Here is a 15,094-nt window from a genome sequence, read left to right on the forward strand (position 1 = left end):
TCCGTCATGCAGTGGATGTGTGTCCAGTATCTGTGAAGGCTCTGCAGGTTTACATATTTTGATTCTTATCCCACCCACCCATCACTCTGACTCACTTGTCCGCTCACCCTTTCATCATTTATGGACTTGTTTGCTCTGCGAGCTCGCCTCTTACATTAATACTGGATTCAGTGACTGTTATTGCAGTCAAATTGACAGTCCTACAATCTTTTTTTTGTCATTGCTAATTGTCACTGAATATGCCTTTGCAATACAAATGACTAGAAATGAATAGATGCAAAGGGCAAGAAATTAATAATAATTAAAAAAAATTCAAGAAGGAGACTGTTGTTCAAATGTGATAACCTGATGTTTCTTCTTTATGTATCATACCAGTGATAATCACCAGTATAATACTGGCACAGATAGCACAGATTTTAAGTTGTACCTCCTAATATTATTCACTTCAGTTCAGTTGAATAGAATTTTCTCCATTAGTGGATTCAAAGGGGGATAAATTGGACTTCATACAGTCTCTCATTTAAACAGTTTGAACATTTTTCATTCTTCTGTTTGATTTGGATTCTTGTTATTTTTTTTTTCTTTTTGTCGTCCTTGAATTTCATGATTGCTGCATGCTTAGCAGCATTTGCTTAGACAAGAAGGAAAGGAAAGCAGAAAAGAGAAGCAGGCTCAGACATATTTACAGCAGAGAAGCAGAATGTGTAGGTTATGTCTTTGATATTTAAAAAGCATAATATAAATACTCCAAGATCAAAATATGCGTACATGCATTGGTCTATCTTTATATACTGTTTTAATAAAAGTTATTGGTGTATCTTATTATTAGGCAGAGATAACCTGAATAAGCCATTCTACAGTAGCAATTTGTCCTTCCAGGCCAAAGTCTGTCTTTGACATCTGTTTCTGTCGCCAAGCAGCAACTGGAAATGCATCTTTTATGTTATCCTGGAGGAATTTTGACCTGATCTCCAGAACTATTTTATTGCAGTCAGATTTGAGGGGTAAAATCATGCAACAGCACTTCATATGTATTTAAATAGGAACTTTGACTAGACTGTTCATCGCTGTTCCACATCCATTGTGTTATTTTTAGTCCACAGTTGCATTTACCTTGAAATGGCGCCACCTATTTAACTACAGCTCCTCCTTACAGCTGCAGTCTCCAGCCAAGCTCATAGTAGAGAAAAGTTAACACAATAATGTTGTGTCTACCACTAGAAGAAGAGATAAGATGGCGGAGAGGATGACCTGATGTTACTGTACTGCTGAGCGAGTTCTGAATAAACGCTGTTAAGAGTTCTTTGTCTACTTCAGCTTTTACCTCGTCCTGGCTTCCAAACATAACAATTGGCGACGAGGATGGGATTCCAAATTCTTTTTTTTACCAATTCATCATAAAAATCCATGTATAGAACAAAAAAAAAAACATTTACTAACTGTTGTCCACACTCCACTTGAATTGTCTTGTATTTTTGTTCTTTGATTGCTATAAATGTTTGTTTTTTGTTTTGTTTTTTTCAAAACTTATCACATTAAGAACGCAAAACTTTAATTTCAGTAGAGACAAAAGTAATTGTAATTTTGACATTTTGTCAGACTGTCAGATGTATGAAGATCCCATTCCAAACAAATACAACCAGTTATGCTCAAAGGCTCCTGACGCTTACTATGCTAACTCGATTAAACTGGTCGATTTACAGCGCAGAAGAGATTGGTTTTAATTGTTTGTAATAAAAGTATTTAATCTCTTCTCATTTTTGTGAATTACATTTACACCATTGGAAGCTGCTATGCTTTGCAGTGTAAAAAAGATACAAATTATGTGAAAAAAGATTATAGAAAATAGTACACTAAAAAGACTGCTGCTACTTATCTTTCCGCCACCAGAGGGAGCTCTCTTCCTTGCTGTAAAACACAAAAAACACATTCTCAAAGTTTTTATATCAAGTCTGTTTTCACTTCATTGTATCATTGCTTTATTTTAATTGTAAGAAATATAAGGAGGGGGGTGTTATTCCCAGATTCGAACATTTATTACTTTTTTTAGCTTATCATCCAAAACTTAATTTTTCTCACATTTATCCCATGTGCCTCGTTTAGATGACTTGACTGTGTGTGTTTTCCCCCCCCTATTCTACAGATCCGAGGCTTTCTGTCCAGGTTTGACAACGTGCTGCCTGCCAGCCTGGCCTTCGACAAATGCACTGCCTGCTCACCCGTTGTAAGTGGCACTGTTGGGATTTTTCTTCTGTTGCTCAAATTGTAAGGTTATTAAATGTGGCTTAGTTTTGGAAAAAAAAACAACAACAACTGAATTGTAGATGCAAAGATCCTGATATTTTTATCAGGTCACATTTTGTTACTATGGGACGACACTGTTTCGAAACACAAATTGCAGTCGTAGCAAAAATTGGAGGGGATTCCCAGCTCTCCCGTTTCCACATTGTTAAGTCAGTGTAGCTGTGTTGAAATGTTGTTCCTTGAGGAATACTAAAGAGACGCACACAGGAAAGCTGGTAAAACCATCTGGTAACAATCAGGCAGCAGTTGCTCACTGATGTCAGAAAGTGTCGTACGCTCCCACCACTGCTGTGTGTGTATTTGTGAGTGTGTAGGAGTGAATGTGTGTAGATGGGTTGTAGAAGACTACAGATAGTCTAAATCTGCCAAATAGGGGTGGGAAAATTTACTCTCTGTGCTTTTTTACTGCTTTACCATTGGTCTGTGTGGTTAGTTGTAAAAACGTGTGAGAGTTCTGCAGGAGGAATGGACAATTTAGAGACGGGGACAGTTTGGAAAAAAGTCAGGAGAGAGTGATGGGTGGTGGCGGTGAGGTTGTTACAAGCAGAGGAAATGTAGTACTGAAAAAGGGTGTTGTGATGAGTAGAGGGCTGGTTCGCCTCTTTCTCTCCCCCAATCTCAATGTGCTCTTTGTGTCGATAAAGAGGTCATAAAGCCCCAGATCTATCACTTTCATGTGAAGACAGAGAGAAGCTAAGAGATGGAGGGGGGGCAGGGAGTTGGCTCGCTTCAGCTCCAAAACTTTTCTCCACCTACGCCTAGTGAAAAAAAAAAAAAAAAAAGAAAAGGATGGCGTTCCAGCCTATCTTAAGGTGTCATGTTTCTGTCTGTGTGACTGATGAGATTATTTGGTCTGCACAGAGCTGCTCATATGGTCTGATAGGGTTTGGGTAGAGACTATAGGCAGGAATAATGGACATAAGTAAGACAGGACAGATCTTTTGGTAAGGCGGGGATAAAGGTTTTTAAGTAAATATGTTTTAATCCCACCCACACATCTTCAGCCTCTCTGTTTTGCATTTGCTTATCTGCCTTTTCACTCTTTTCTTTTCAGCCTACTCCAGTTTCACTTCTCCTTCTTCCCCCTTTTCCTCGCTTCCTGCTCTTCCTCCCCCATATCTCTCCTCTCTTTTGTGTGCCCCTGTGTCCATATATCGGTGTGCTCCCTTTAATGGCGTTGGTGAGAGTGTGTGCGTTGGTCTTTGTGTTCACTCTGGATTTGTGTGTGTATTTCTGCTGCAGTCAGCTGTGTGCTGCCAGGTCACTATGGAAACAAAACAATTCAGCCTCTGTCTGGGCTGGAGCGGTTCCTGTAGAGTTGGGGCTTTTCATTCTGTTTGTGTGTGTGTGTGTGTGTGCATGTGTGTGTGTTTTCTAACTCTTGTGGGGCTGGAAGCCAATAAAACTACAAGCCAAAGAGTAAATCACAGCTGACGTGGCATTGTCTACAACCATGCCAGACATCTCTTACTACTGCTGTTTAGACCCAACAAAATGTGCCACCACTATTAATGGGAAGCTTTATTCTGCACAATGATTTGCATTTTTCTTTGTAAAATTTCTGCACTTGAACTATGACTTAGTATTATTTTATAGTAAAAAAAAAATAGTCGTGAAAATGCCAGTGTAAGTAGAGCTCTATATTGAATCTTTGACTTTCCGATGCACCGTCAAAGAAGTCGACTTCAGACCTTTTAGACACCTTTGCTGAAAATATTCACAATACTTTTCCTACTTCCTGGTATAATTAAGAATGTATCGGTCTTCTAAGAAAAATATTTTTTGGAAAAATGTTTTATTTTTTCTCTTCATTGCTAATATCTCCACACACCGTTCGCATTTCAAAAGAAATATATTTTCAAAGAAGTTGCGTGAATGATCAGGTATTCCTTAAACACTTGAGAGCTGAATGTATTACAGCGCTTTGCACCAATCTTATCGTTGAATAACTTGCATAAGAGAGCAGATATTGTTGTTGTTGAGCTCATATACCTTATTTATGCAAGAGTAGCAGCAAGAATGCTTTTTTAATTGAAAATATTGCTTTCAGTATTGTCAGTATTTGGTTTTTGATTAAAATGTGATTGGTTGCAATTAATTAACTATAGACCCTACAATTAATTTGATTTAAAAGAAGTGTTCATCAAATACTACCACTAATTCAGATTTACATTATCAATATGAAGATGAGTCCCTTGGTCTTATTTGGCTATTAAGACTCAGGATTGTCCTTTTGATTATTATCAGTTATGACTCTTGGCTAAGGTTAAGTATTAGCTTCCTTTATAAAATAATTTGAGAAACTTTCTTGTGCTTTTATAGTCGGCATTAATTATAATGCTTTATGTATTTGCATGGACCATTAAGTTCTTAATTATTTGCAGCTGCTGAAGAGTATTAACACCATTCCTTTAACAAGAACACGGCAAATGAGATTATAAATCAACTCAAACTTGGCCAGCTTCCTGTCTGTGACAAAGAAGGTGATTCCTGACATAAAAACATGGTTGAACATGAATAATCTAAATTCAACATCTTCCATTCAAATTAAATTTTGTGTTTGTCTGGCATGCGGGGCGTACAGATGTGATGGCGGTCCAGTGTTGGAACGTGGGTGTACGAGTCGTATACTTCATCATGTGGAGTTCACCCTACCTAAAGGGCAGCTGCAGAAAATAAGAAATATGATGATCAAACACTGAGTGCTGGCTAGTAATCTTTAATGCATCTACAAAGTATTGTCTCTGTTATAGATATTTACTTACTTTTATGACGCACTAGCAGATGCTCTACCAGCTGCTTGTAATACTATCACTCTTCTTGTGAATCCACCATATATATATATCAGTTTGTGCTGTTTTGTGTAGACACAGGCCCTTGGAAATAAATTCACAAACCACCCGTTGCAGATGTATCAAATTTGTTGGTCCTTCTGAGTCCCTAGCTTTGTGCTTTACTGTTTTTGCCCGGAGATATTAAATCCCTTTTCACTGTGCATTCTTTCATATAGATATTAAAGGTAATTTTTAAGTGCCGAATGACTTGATCGCTAAATCATCAAAGGAGATCTGTGGGCTTATCTGCGGCTTCGTCAGCAACATTTTAACAAAGTTGGTTTCTGCTGTTGGAGTCTCAAATAGCAGGGTCCATCTGTGGAAATGGAGAATCAAAGAAATGGAAGATGGAGGAAAGAAAAGAGAGGTTGAAAAGGTGAATGAGGGGAACGTCACTGTGCATTGTGAGTGGTGTGTCTGGCTCCGGGACCAGACGCCAGGTTGAGTCTGCAAAACACACAAATGCACGCACACGCGCACTCACACACAAAGGCAGTTCTGAGCACAGTGTGCAGATGTCTCAAACAGTGGTAACTCTACACCTGCAGAGGAGGCTCCGTAGGCGTCCATGAAAGGCTTGTCCAATCTTAGGAAGGTAGTCGAGAGGGCAGAGGATGCTTGCATGTGTGTGTCTGGATGTGTGTATACTGGAGCAGTGGTGTGGGGATTTGAAGTCGGTCCTGATGAAACATCAAGGTAGACACATTGCAGTGACTTCAAAGGCATCAGAGGGGGAAGAAAGGTTCATTTTACACTTCATCTTGTTTAAAATTGAACTGCTCAATACTTTTACATGATAAAAATCTTCGCATTTATTAAAAAACGTATTATGCCGTCTTAAATCAAACCATAAACCTAAAGAAAATGATAATGTTTCAAAATATTGTCAGGCCAGCTTGTGAATTTTGTCCTGGGTTGAAGTAGTTCTTTGCTATAGGGGGAAAATCCATAATTGCAACATTATTGTTAATTGTTACAGTAATTATATTATTTGAAAATAACCCACATTTTCATCACTCATGTCCCCAAATCTCCAATAAGTTTAGCATCTTGGTCAAAAAAGCCAAAGTCAAGTATGGGCATACCAGGAAGAGAAAGTAAATCCAGCAGCATGCATCACACATCGATATTCCAATGTTCTTTGTGATTCAATATATTGTGCATCTCTACTTTAAAGTATTCTTTATTGTAGCCTCTTTTTTATAATGTCCATTGAAATCATTTGTCTTTGTTTCAACTTTGACATTGCTGTATCAATCAGAAGTGTAAGAGACTGACATCACTTTGATCATTGAAGCAAATCAAAGTTTAATCCCTCACTAGTACAAGTTCACTTCAAACCGACTTTAAAAGTTTCCTTCTTTATTCTGATGTTTTCTTTTTGCTTTCATGCAGGTCCTGGACCATTATGAGAGGGAAGGTTTCAGCTTTCTGTCCAAGGTTTTTAATTCTTCCCACTCATTTCTGGAAGACCTCACAGGACTGACTCTGCTGCACCAGGAAACTCAGGCTGCAGAGGTAAATCACAAACCCACACTCCATCAAAACTTGTTCCACTCATCTTAGGAAGAATTTAACTGATTCATTTTAATCATTTATAATTTTAAGAATCCACAATGGTGTTGCAACAGGATGACAAATTGTTACAATGGTAAATATTTTTCTGCATGACCAAAAAACTCAAATAATGCTCATCCCTTATTGGCATTGTGCACACATTGTTTCTAAATACTATTACGTTAGCTGTTCACATCATATTTATTATGTCCAGCCCATATTATGTTCTCACTATGAACAAGAAAGAAAACTCTGATGGCACCAAGTCTTTTACAGTGCATGTTGTGCCAAAATATATTGGGTATATTTACTAAATGAAGTTTTCACTATTACTGATTTTAGTACTTTTTTTGTGTCGAGATATTATGCCTTCACGATGTGTTGCGTTTCCTACAATCAGATTATCTAAAATGCTCTGAAAAGAGCTCATCTATCGTTCTTTCTGTCGTAATTGGGTAGTATACATGTACACTGCTAGCTTAATCACTGGGTGCTTTAATTGCAGAAGCGAAGTCTTCATTAACCAATATGGTTCTGATTCAGGATGGCATGTGATCACCCAGATACTGCTTCACGTGACAACGCTCATTTTGAACTGCAAGGCTGGGTTGTTGAGTCAAATTTTGTCTGGTTTCCCCTACAAATCCAGTATTGTGAGCGCAATATAGCAGGATCTCTGTATGCCTGTCCAGAGTGATTTACATGGATGTTCATAACAAAGAGGTTGCTGAGCCTGGACGAAAAACCTTATCCATCAGATCTGAGGCAGTTTTTTCCAGTTTGGTTGTGATCTCTAAATATGAAGATCAAGTGAATGCTGAGGCCGTACAAACAAAATGCAGTTCAGATGAAATAAAACAACAACAAACTATTTGCATATTAGCTAAATAACTTATATTCTACATTTCTGAAAGTAGTGGCTCTCCCCTCCGTACCAATGAATTCAATCGTCCCAACCAATAAATTCTTACACATGACCACATGTGTAAGAATCGATCAAATTGAAGATTAGAAATATTGGTGAGAAAAGGGGACACTTTTAGGAACTTCAACTTCAAATTCAGTAGCTTCAGAGCTCCAACTTGTTGTGACTTTTAGATTAGCTCATGAACAGTGGGGCTTCATGGAGCGGGTCTCCACTGTGTTAAATATAAAGTTTGGGTAACACTTTATTTGAAGGGGGTTGAATAAGACTGTCATGACACTGTCATAAACATGACATAACATGTTTAAACTTTACCTTTAATACCATAAAGTTACCTAATTTTTAAAGTGCAATCAGTAATACTTTTATAACAAATTTATATCAGTAATGATTTCTTGGTTAATGTCAAGTTGTCATAACAAAGACATTTTGAATAATGTCAACTTTGTATTAAAAGTGTCATAATTTACCGAATGACGCTTTATGACAACAGTCATAAATATTCATGAAGGCTTATTCATGTTCATGACAGGTGTTATGTCATGTTTATGACAGTGTCATGACAGTCTTATTCAACCCCCTTCAAATAAAGTGTTACCAAAGTTTGTTGCAGAGGGGTTGAAATTGTGAGGATGTTTTTCAAGAGTTGGGTCAATTTGTTTGCTCCAAGGAAAGGAAGTCTTAAAATGCTCCACCACTCCTGATCTCAATGCGATAGATCTCCTTCCAGATGAAGGATTCTTCTCTGGTGTTAGTGTCTGATATCGTAGACATGCTTCTGGAAGCATAGTCAGAAATTCAAATTGGTAGAACATGTAGAGAGTCTTCCTAGGAACTGGAGATGTTGTAGCTGCAAAGAGTGAGCTGACATCATGGGACACAGGAAGTGGATGTCGCTCCAGTTTATATGTGAGCAAATACTTTTATCAACATTATCTGTATTAAGGCGCCCAGAAAAGTTTCAAATTCTTAATTCTTAAAATAACTTCAGGAGGCATCTCACTTTGATTTTGTAAAAAAGTACAGTATGTATGAAAAAATATTTCACTACTTATAGGCATCTTCCTTTGAATGTGTAGTTGGAGAGACAGACCACAACATTCCTGCCTTATATCTTTGACATTATAAAGTTTATCTTATTGTATTTCTTCAACAACAAACCACTAACCTCCTCATTAAACTTCTGTTTTGGTCTTATTAAAAATCCTTCTAGTTGACTTCTATAGACCACTTTGTCTTAGTTCAGTGAGGTTGTAATTGTACACCGACAAGATCAAGAAATTCAGGTTAGTGAGGTGTCAACACTTGCACTGTCTTGCACATGTTTGCCACTGTTATGTAAACAAGTAGATGGCAGCATACAGTCTAGAGTTGGAGGGGGAACAAATGCTCTCCCTGTCTAGAAAACTGCAAATCAGCATCTAAATTTTATCTTTTGACAATTGATGCTTTGTTTGGATATCAATTAAAAGATAAATGTATAACTTTTTTACTTTTGTACATGCTTGGAGTCTGAATAACAAACCACCAGCACTGGCAACCAACAAGACATCAGCACTGACAATAAAAAATACTTTGGGGTTTTTTGTGTTTGTCCTGTTGTAGCTTTGACTTAGATGATTTCACAGGACTTGTTTGGATAGATGCACCTATGGGAACAAATGTTTTTGACCTTACAATTGCTTCTCTACCTCAAAGAATATATTTTTTTCTGTATTATTTGTCAGACTTAATATTTTACTGAAGACTGACCTTTTTATTCAAAAGCTGAGGAACCTTTTTCCTCTAACCTTCTACTGTTTGACTTTTCTGCCATTGAGCTCAACTTTGATTCTTGTGGAACAACAAGAGGGATACATTTCCGGCAAACTTCCAGCATAGTCTGTGGTGGAATATGGGTGGTTTTCCTCAAGACTCCCCTCTGACAGCAGACGGACGGAGCCGAGGGAGAGGCGGAAAACGAGCGTGGGTGGTGGGGGCTGGGTCTTATCCAGCCACAGTGTGGGAATTTCCCATGTAGTTTCTCTGCGACTCTGATTTATTAAACATAAATGGTGGATGAGGCGGGAAAGAACCAAGAAAATAGGCTGAGATTAGAAGACGACTAAAAAGAGGGTGATTAGAAGAGGTAGAAAACAGAAAAAGAATGATATGAGGGAAGTTAAGTATAAGGGACTTATTATTTACAGTCCGTCTCCACTTCATTCCCTATCATTTTGTATATCTCTTGTTCCTTCCTTCTCTCCCCGCCCCCTTCTCTGTCTTTGACGAAGCGTGTTGAAGAGTATGGCGTCAAACCCTTTCTCTTCAATCAGAACACAGAGGGATTGTTTTGATTGCTCAGCCCACTAGCGCCAGCGGTCTTTGCGCCTGTTTCCTCTACACTGATTACTTTTTCTACAAACTACTGCTCTTGGATAACATTCTCTAGTGACTCTTTCTCCGTAGTCACAGCAAAGGACACTAGTTTTTATTTCTCACTGACATGAAAACTTGTCCTTTTCAAAGATTTTTGCCTCTGTTTTTTCCTTGACCTGTATTTTCAAGTTTCCTGTTGTGAAACAATAATTGAAAGTCAAACTTATTACCCATTGTTCTATATCTGTAGGTTGTTTTCAAGTGGGACATTATACCCCACTAATTTTTCTGTTCTTTCCTGTATCATCAAACTGCATTTAGCACGGTGAAAGAGCGTCTGTGTGTGTTTTTGCTCACTCTAACGTGTGTGTGTGTGCCGGTCTAAACTATAATTTACGTCATCAGATGTCTCCACTATGTACTTAAGGTCTATTTTGGGTGAGTTTGTAATATGAGAACCACTTTTTACGCGGTCACCGTGGGGTTTTGGGGCAGTTCAAGTTTGGTGAAATTTTAGACTGACTGAAAGCTGCGCGTATGTCTCTGTGTGTGTCCGTGAGCGTGCGTGTGTGCATGCTCATAAGTCACGCACAAACCCCTGTGAATGGCTCCTTTGTGTAAGCAGTCCTGCTAGGATTTCAAACTGTGGTCTGAGCACGGCCGGGTGGAAAATCTACTATGAGTCTGGCAAAGTAGTTGCATGTATTTCAAACATTTTTATGCAGCAAATTGCATCTTAGCCCTCATGAGACCTGAGTATCCAGCCACAAAAATCTAATATCTGTGACCTGACCTGGAACTGCACTGTAAAAATCTAAGAATTTTTTTGTTACTTAGAATTTTTCTTTCTTGTTTTTTTTTTTTTTTTTCTTTTAGGTGAGGAAAGAACTCGTTATGGAAAAATATTGACTTTACCAACTTCATTCTCTGTTCCATCTTTGGAAAAAGAATTCTAGAAAAAAAAATAATGGCTTTTTATGTTAGATTAGATTATTTAGAGCATTGGTTCTGAACTGCTTTAAAAAATATTCAGTCATTTATTCCAGGCCTTAATCAAAAGGACATCATAAAAATCTGATTGATTAATCACAACTATTGTTGACGACCTCTGTTGCGATTTTAGTGGAAAATGAATAAAATGAAAAACTGCAAATGTAGAGAATTATTGTTTATAACTCACATTATCTAGTTTTATTTGAAACTGTAACCAACATTGCACTATAGAGAAAAAAATGATCTCTTTCTTAGCAGTCGTTTTTTTTTGGGGGGGGGGAGTTTTTTCCCCAAAGAGAGTGAATTTCAAAAGCATTCAGGTTTACAACATAATCATTTCGCCTGACTACATATTTGAATCCAGTTGCTAGAACATGTTGTGCTTTAAAAATACTTAATAAGCACCAAGTTCTCCCTTGATGCAACACCAAAAGAAACCCTAAATTGCAGGAAAAATGTGAAATTTGAGAATAGATTTCGCTTCAGATAAGATGTCTGTTACAAGAATTGATTTTCTGTTTGATATGCGTTTTGTCTTTAGCTAAACCAGAGCTGGGACGCTGCAATCACAGAGACAGTTGTAACTCGAATGGTGAGAGGAGTTTTGTTACTCGAGTGGCAAGCGAGGGATACTCGCTCATCCCAGTGCACCACCTGAACTGAGTGAGACTTATTTCTATGAAAAACTTAGCATAGACTCACATGATAGCTCCTCCACCCAACTCCCTTTGTTGCATGGCAACATAACTGTTTCCATAGTGACACATTCAGTCAACATCCCTTTATCAGGAAGACAGTATCTCAAATAGCCCAAAAAAAAAAATCTCAAATAGCCCACATTGTACCTAGCATGTTCAATTAGCATATGACAAACTTCGCATGTTGTATTATTTTTCTGGCACTAAGAGCCTTTAATGAACTTCACTGAACAGTAATTTGACAGGAAAGAGGGAATCAAACCAAGAACAACCACATTGAGGACTATAGGCTCCAATTGTGGTGCGTCTGTTCTATGAGCCACGCAGCACCCGACTTTGCGTTTCTTCTTCTCTGCCTGATAGTTGCAGGACAGTATATCCGCTTACTGTAAGGAAGGTTAATAGACTCTATTGATTGAATGAGCCAGAAGCCCATGACACAGTAATTGGGAAAATTATTTTAAATTACGTCCTTCATTGTTGAGTCAAGAAAACGTCCATTTGTCATCTTTTTGAGCTTCTTAAATCTCTAAAGGTTTTAAGCTGGACCTGTGGCTCTTAAACTAGGATTAGGTACCATAGGGTTAGAACCCTTAAGTGCTATAGAGATGGACTACGTTTGTCTACGTACAAACAAAACCAGTGTATTAAACTTTTTCAACACAGCCAAATGGAATCCAGTCTCAGCACTGTGTTGTTAAAAAGATCATTAATCCCAACAAGGTATTTGTTTTGCATTTAAACTTACATAATGTCATAAAAACTGGGGAAGAAATCAATAAATTTGAGTCTGGAAAACTATGAAAATTAGAAATTATGACTTTACTTTGGATCAGAACTAACTTAATTTGATGAGGTCAAATCAGTAAAAATTGGACTTAAAACAGAAACAAATTATTATTAATTTGAATTTGCGTCATAGTAAGTAATTTTGTATAAATATGCCCTTTAATCTCACTATAAATGTACCAAACAGAGTACATGTTGTCAGCCCCCTCCATCCAGAGTAACAACTTTATGTCACTTCTCACACTTTGCTCTGTTTTTGGGACTTGTGACATCTTTTTTCTCTGTTTTCGTTTTTGGGGTTGTAAAACTTCAAAGGTAATTGTCTGACTATTTTTAACTTTTGCATTGGTTACAGTATGTAATTGACATTGTAGTGGATATGTACGGTCACTGCAAGATGACTTGAGATTAAATTATGGCTCTCTCGTGGTTTGGGTTTGAACAGCTTTACACTTGTAGTTATACAAAAGAAATGAATGTTACTGTGCCAAAGCCTTGCAGCTTGTGGTATTTTATCAAAAACAAACACAACAGCTGATAAAACAAAGGCCTCTCTTATGAATTATTGATTTTTAACACATTAGTGCAATGTAAGTAGAAAACATTCATATTATGTTCTTTATTTTAAATTCTCAGATTAAGATTTTTTGATTATCTTGAAATCTGACCTCACCCAATAAATGTAATTGGTAATAGACTTTTCATACTCCCTTCCTTTTCCACTGCAGCTATTAGGGTAAAAACATGTTACCTGGATATAAATATAACCAGGAAAATTGCTTGGAAAGATGCACTTGCTCTGAGGTTACTCTGAACCTTCATGGGGGGCTCTTTTTGTGGAAATGAAGCACTTAGAATAATATTCTCAGTAATATATTTCAGTCATCCTAGTTTAAATTCAACCACAGCTCATATTTTCCATTAATTTTAGCTGTAATAAATTGTGGACTTCTACTTCAAACCAAAGGGGAGTCAGTGAGAGGAGCTAAAGCAACATGTTTGTGTTTTAAACATTTTATATTAGAACGTTTTAACAGACCTGAGTTCTGAGGGATGAATAAAAACGACTAGTACTCCTCAGGAAGGTGTGTTGTCAACAGGTTTTAAGTTTGAAACAAGAAGGTATGCTGTTGGTTGGTGTGTTTTATGTGTGCAATGCTCTTTAGGGATAAATCTGTCCTAAATTATTAAACACCTGTTATTTTCTGTGATTGAAATTAGATTTTTTTTTTCCTACGGTATAACCACAATTAACAAAAATAAGATGTCACAACCTCAGAACAGTAGGTTCTCCTATTCAAGCTAATATATGTAATCACATCACAGTTACTCTTAGCGCAAATTTTAGACCTTCTTTACACTATTTATAAAGGAAAGTTGTTGTTAAAAAGTCATTAGTTACAGATTTATTGCTGAAAACAAAGTTGAAACACAAACGACAAAAAGCTCAGGGGAGATTAAAATGTAACGTTTATTTTTGATTGCTAAAAGTTCAGAGTAGTTGGGATCAAGATGGAATCCCACCAAATGTAGGATATTTTAAATCAAAAGATTACTGCGCCCTAAACATTACCTTTCTATTTATTAATTCCAGTGATGTAGTTTATAATGTATTGCTGCAGCATATACCGTAGGTCTATAAAAAAGGGTTTTATCTTTAAAAATCTTGAAAGGAGGTTTAACTATGAGATCACTGATGAAATACTCTCCTGTTATCGGGTTAGGGTTAGCCATTTTGTGTCGGTGCTTAGGTTTAGTGTTGGTTTCTTTTATATATACAGGTTTAAAATAATGTGTTATAGATTTCTGTTTCACATTGTTAGTGGTTAATGTATACCATTAACCACTTTTCTAATAATGTCCATTTTGATGTTTTTATTTTCTTAACATGTTTAGGGGAGACTTTTCAGTCAGCATTGCTACTTTCTAATTCTCTGGCATCAGGGTTAAATATCCCTCCAACAATAACCCAAAAACACGAACAAAAATGCTGATTGTTTTTATAAGCAATGCCTTAATTGTAGTGAAGATTTCTATTACCTCTGCTAGAATTAATTTGCTCTTGTGGGTTTCACCAGAATCAACAGGATTGTTGTGTGGCTTGAGCAATACAAAAACACAAAGACGTAATCTGAATTTGATTTAAATAACAGTGACATGTTATTGTTCATAACGTTGAAACCGTTGTGAAATCATCTGTCCCTTGACAGCAGTATAGGAGAAGTCTGACATGTCAAGTACTCCATTGAGAATAAGGCTCTGATATGAGGACCTTTGGTTCAGTGGCTTAAAAGTTAAATGTTCAGGGGTTATAATTTGTTTATTAGTAGATTGAATAAGCCTGAACTAAACTTAACCTCTGAATCTTTCTGAAAAAAATCATTTTGGCTAAGTGTCTGCATATAGACAGTAAATATCAGCTAAAAATAGACACCTGTGTGTGCGTTTTGGTCTTCTTCAAAACAGTCTGTAAGCCATCAGATGCCACTAATCATAACTGGAGTCACATTAATCCCATGTAGGAGCAGAGGTCAGCTAACCGCCCCCGCTCATCCTGACCCGCTCTCTGCTTCTCTACGTAAAACTGCACTGACAGTAAAGATGATTTAGTTATGCTGGCCCATCACACAGCCACT

At 37.2% G+C, this 15,094-nt stretch overlaps 1 protein-coding gene across 3 annotated transcripts in view; it reads left to right on the forward strand.

The window, feature by feature from the left end:
• Positions 1-6,719, forward strand: part of atg7 (ATG7 autophagy related 7 homolog (S. cerevisiae)) — a 36,652-nt gene extending 29,933 nt beyond the window's left edge. For all 3 annotated transcript variants that reach the window (XM_016670419.1, XM_016670417.1, XM_016670425.1), the window contains exons 17-18: positions 2,144-2,224; positions 6,534-6,719. In XM_016670419.1, coding sequence (XP_016525905.1) covers positions 2,144-2,224; positions 6,534-6,704 — 252 coding nt within the window. In that variant the 3' untranslated portion in view covers positions 6,705-6,719. The remainder of the gene's footprint in view (positions 1-2,143; positions 2,225-6,533) is intronic.
• Positions 6,720-15,094: the final 8,375 nt, after the last annotated feature.

This window comes from Poecilia formosa, unplaced genomic scaffold (genome assembly GCF_000485575.1).
Source record: "Poecilia formosa unplaced genomic scaffold, Poecilia_formosa-5.1.2 Scaffold2, whole genome shotgun sequence".
In the NCBI taxonomy this organism is placed as follows: domain Eukaryota; kingdom Metazoa; phylum Chordata; class Actinopteri; order Cyprinodontiformes; family Poeciliidae; genus Poecilia; species Poecilia formosa.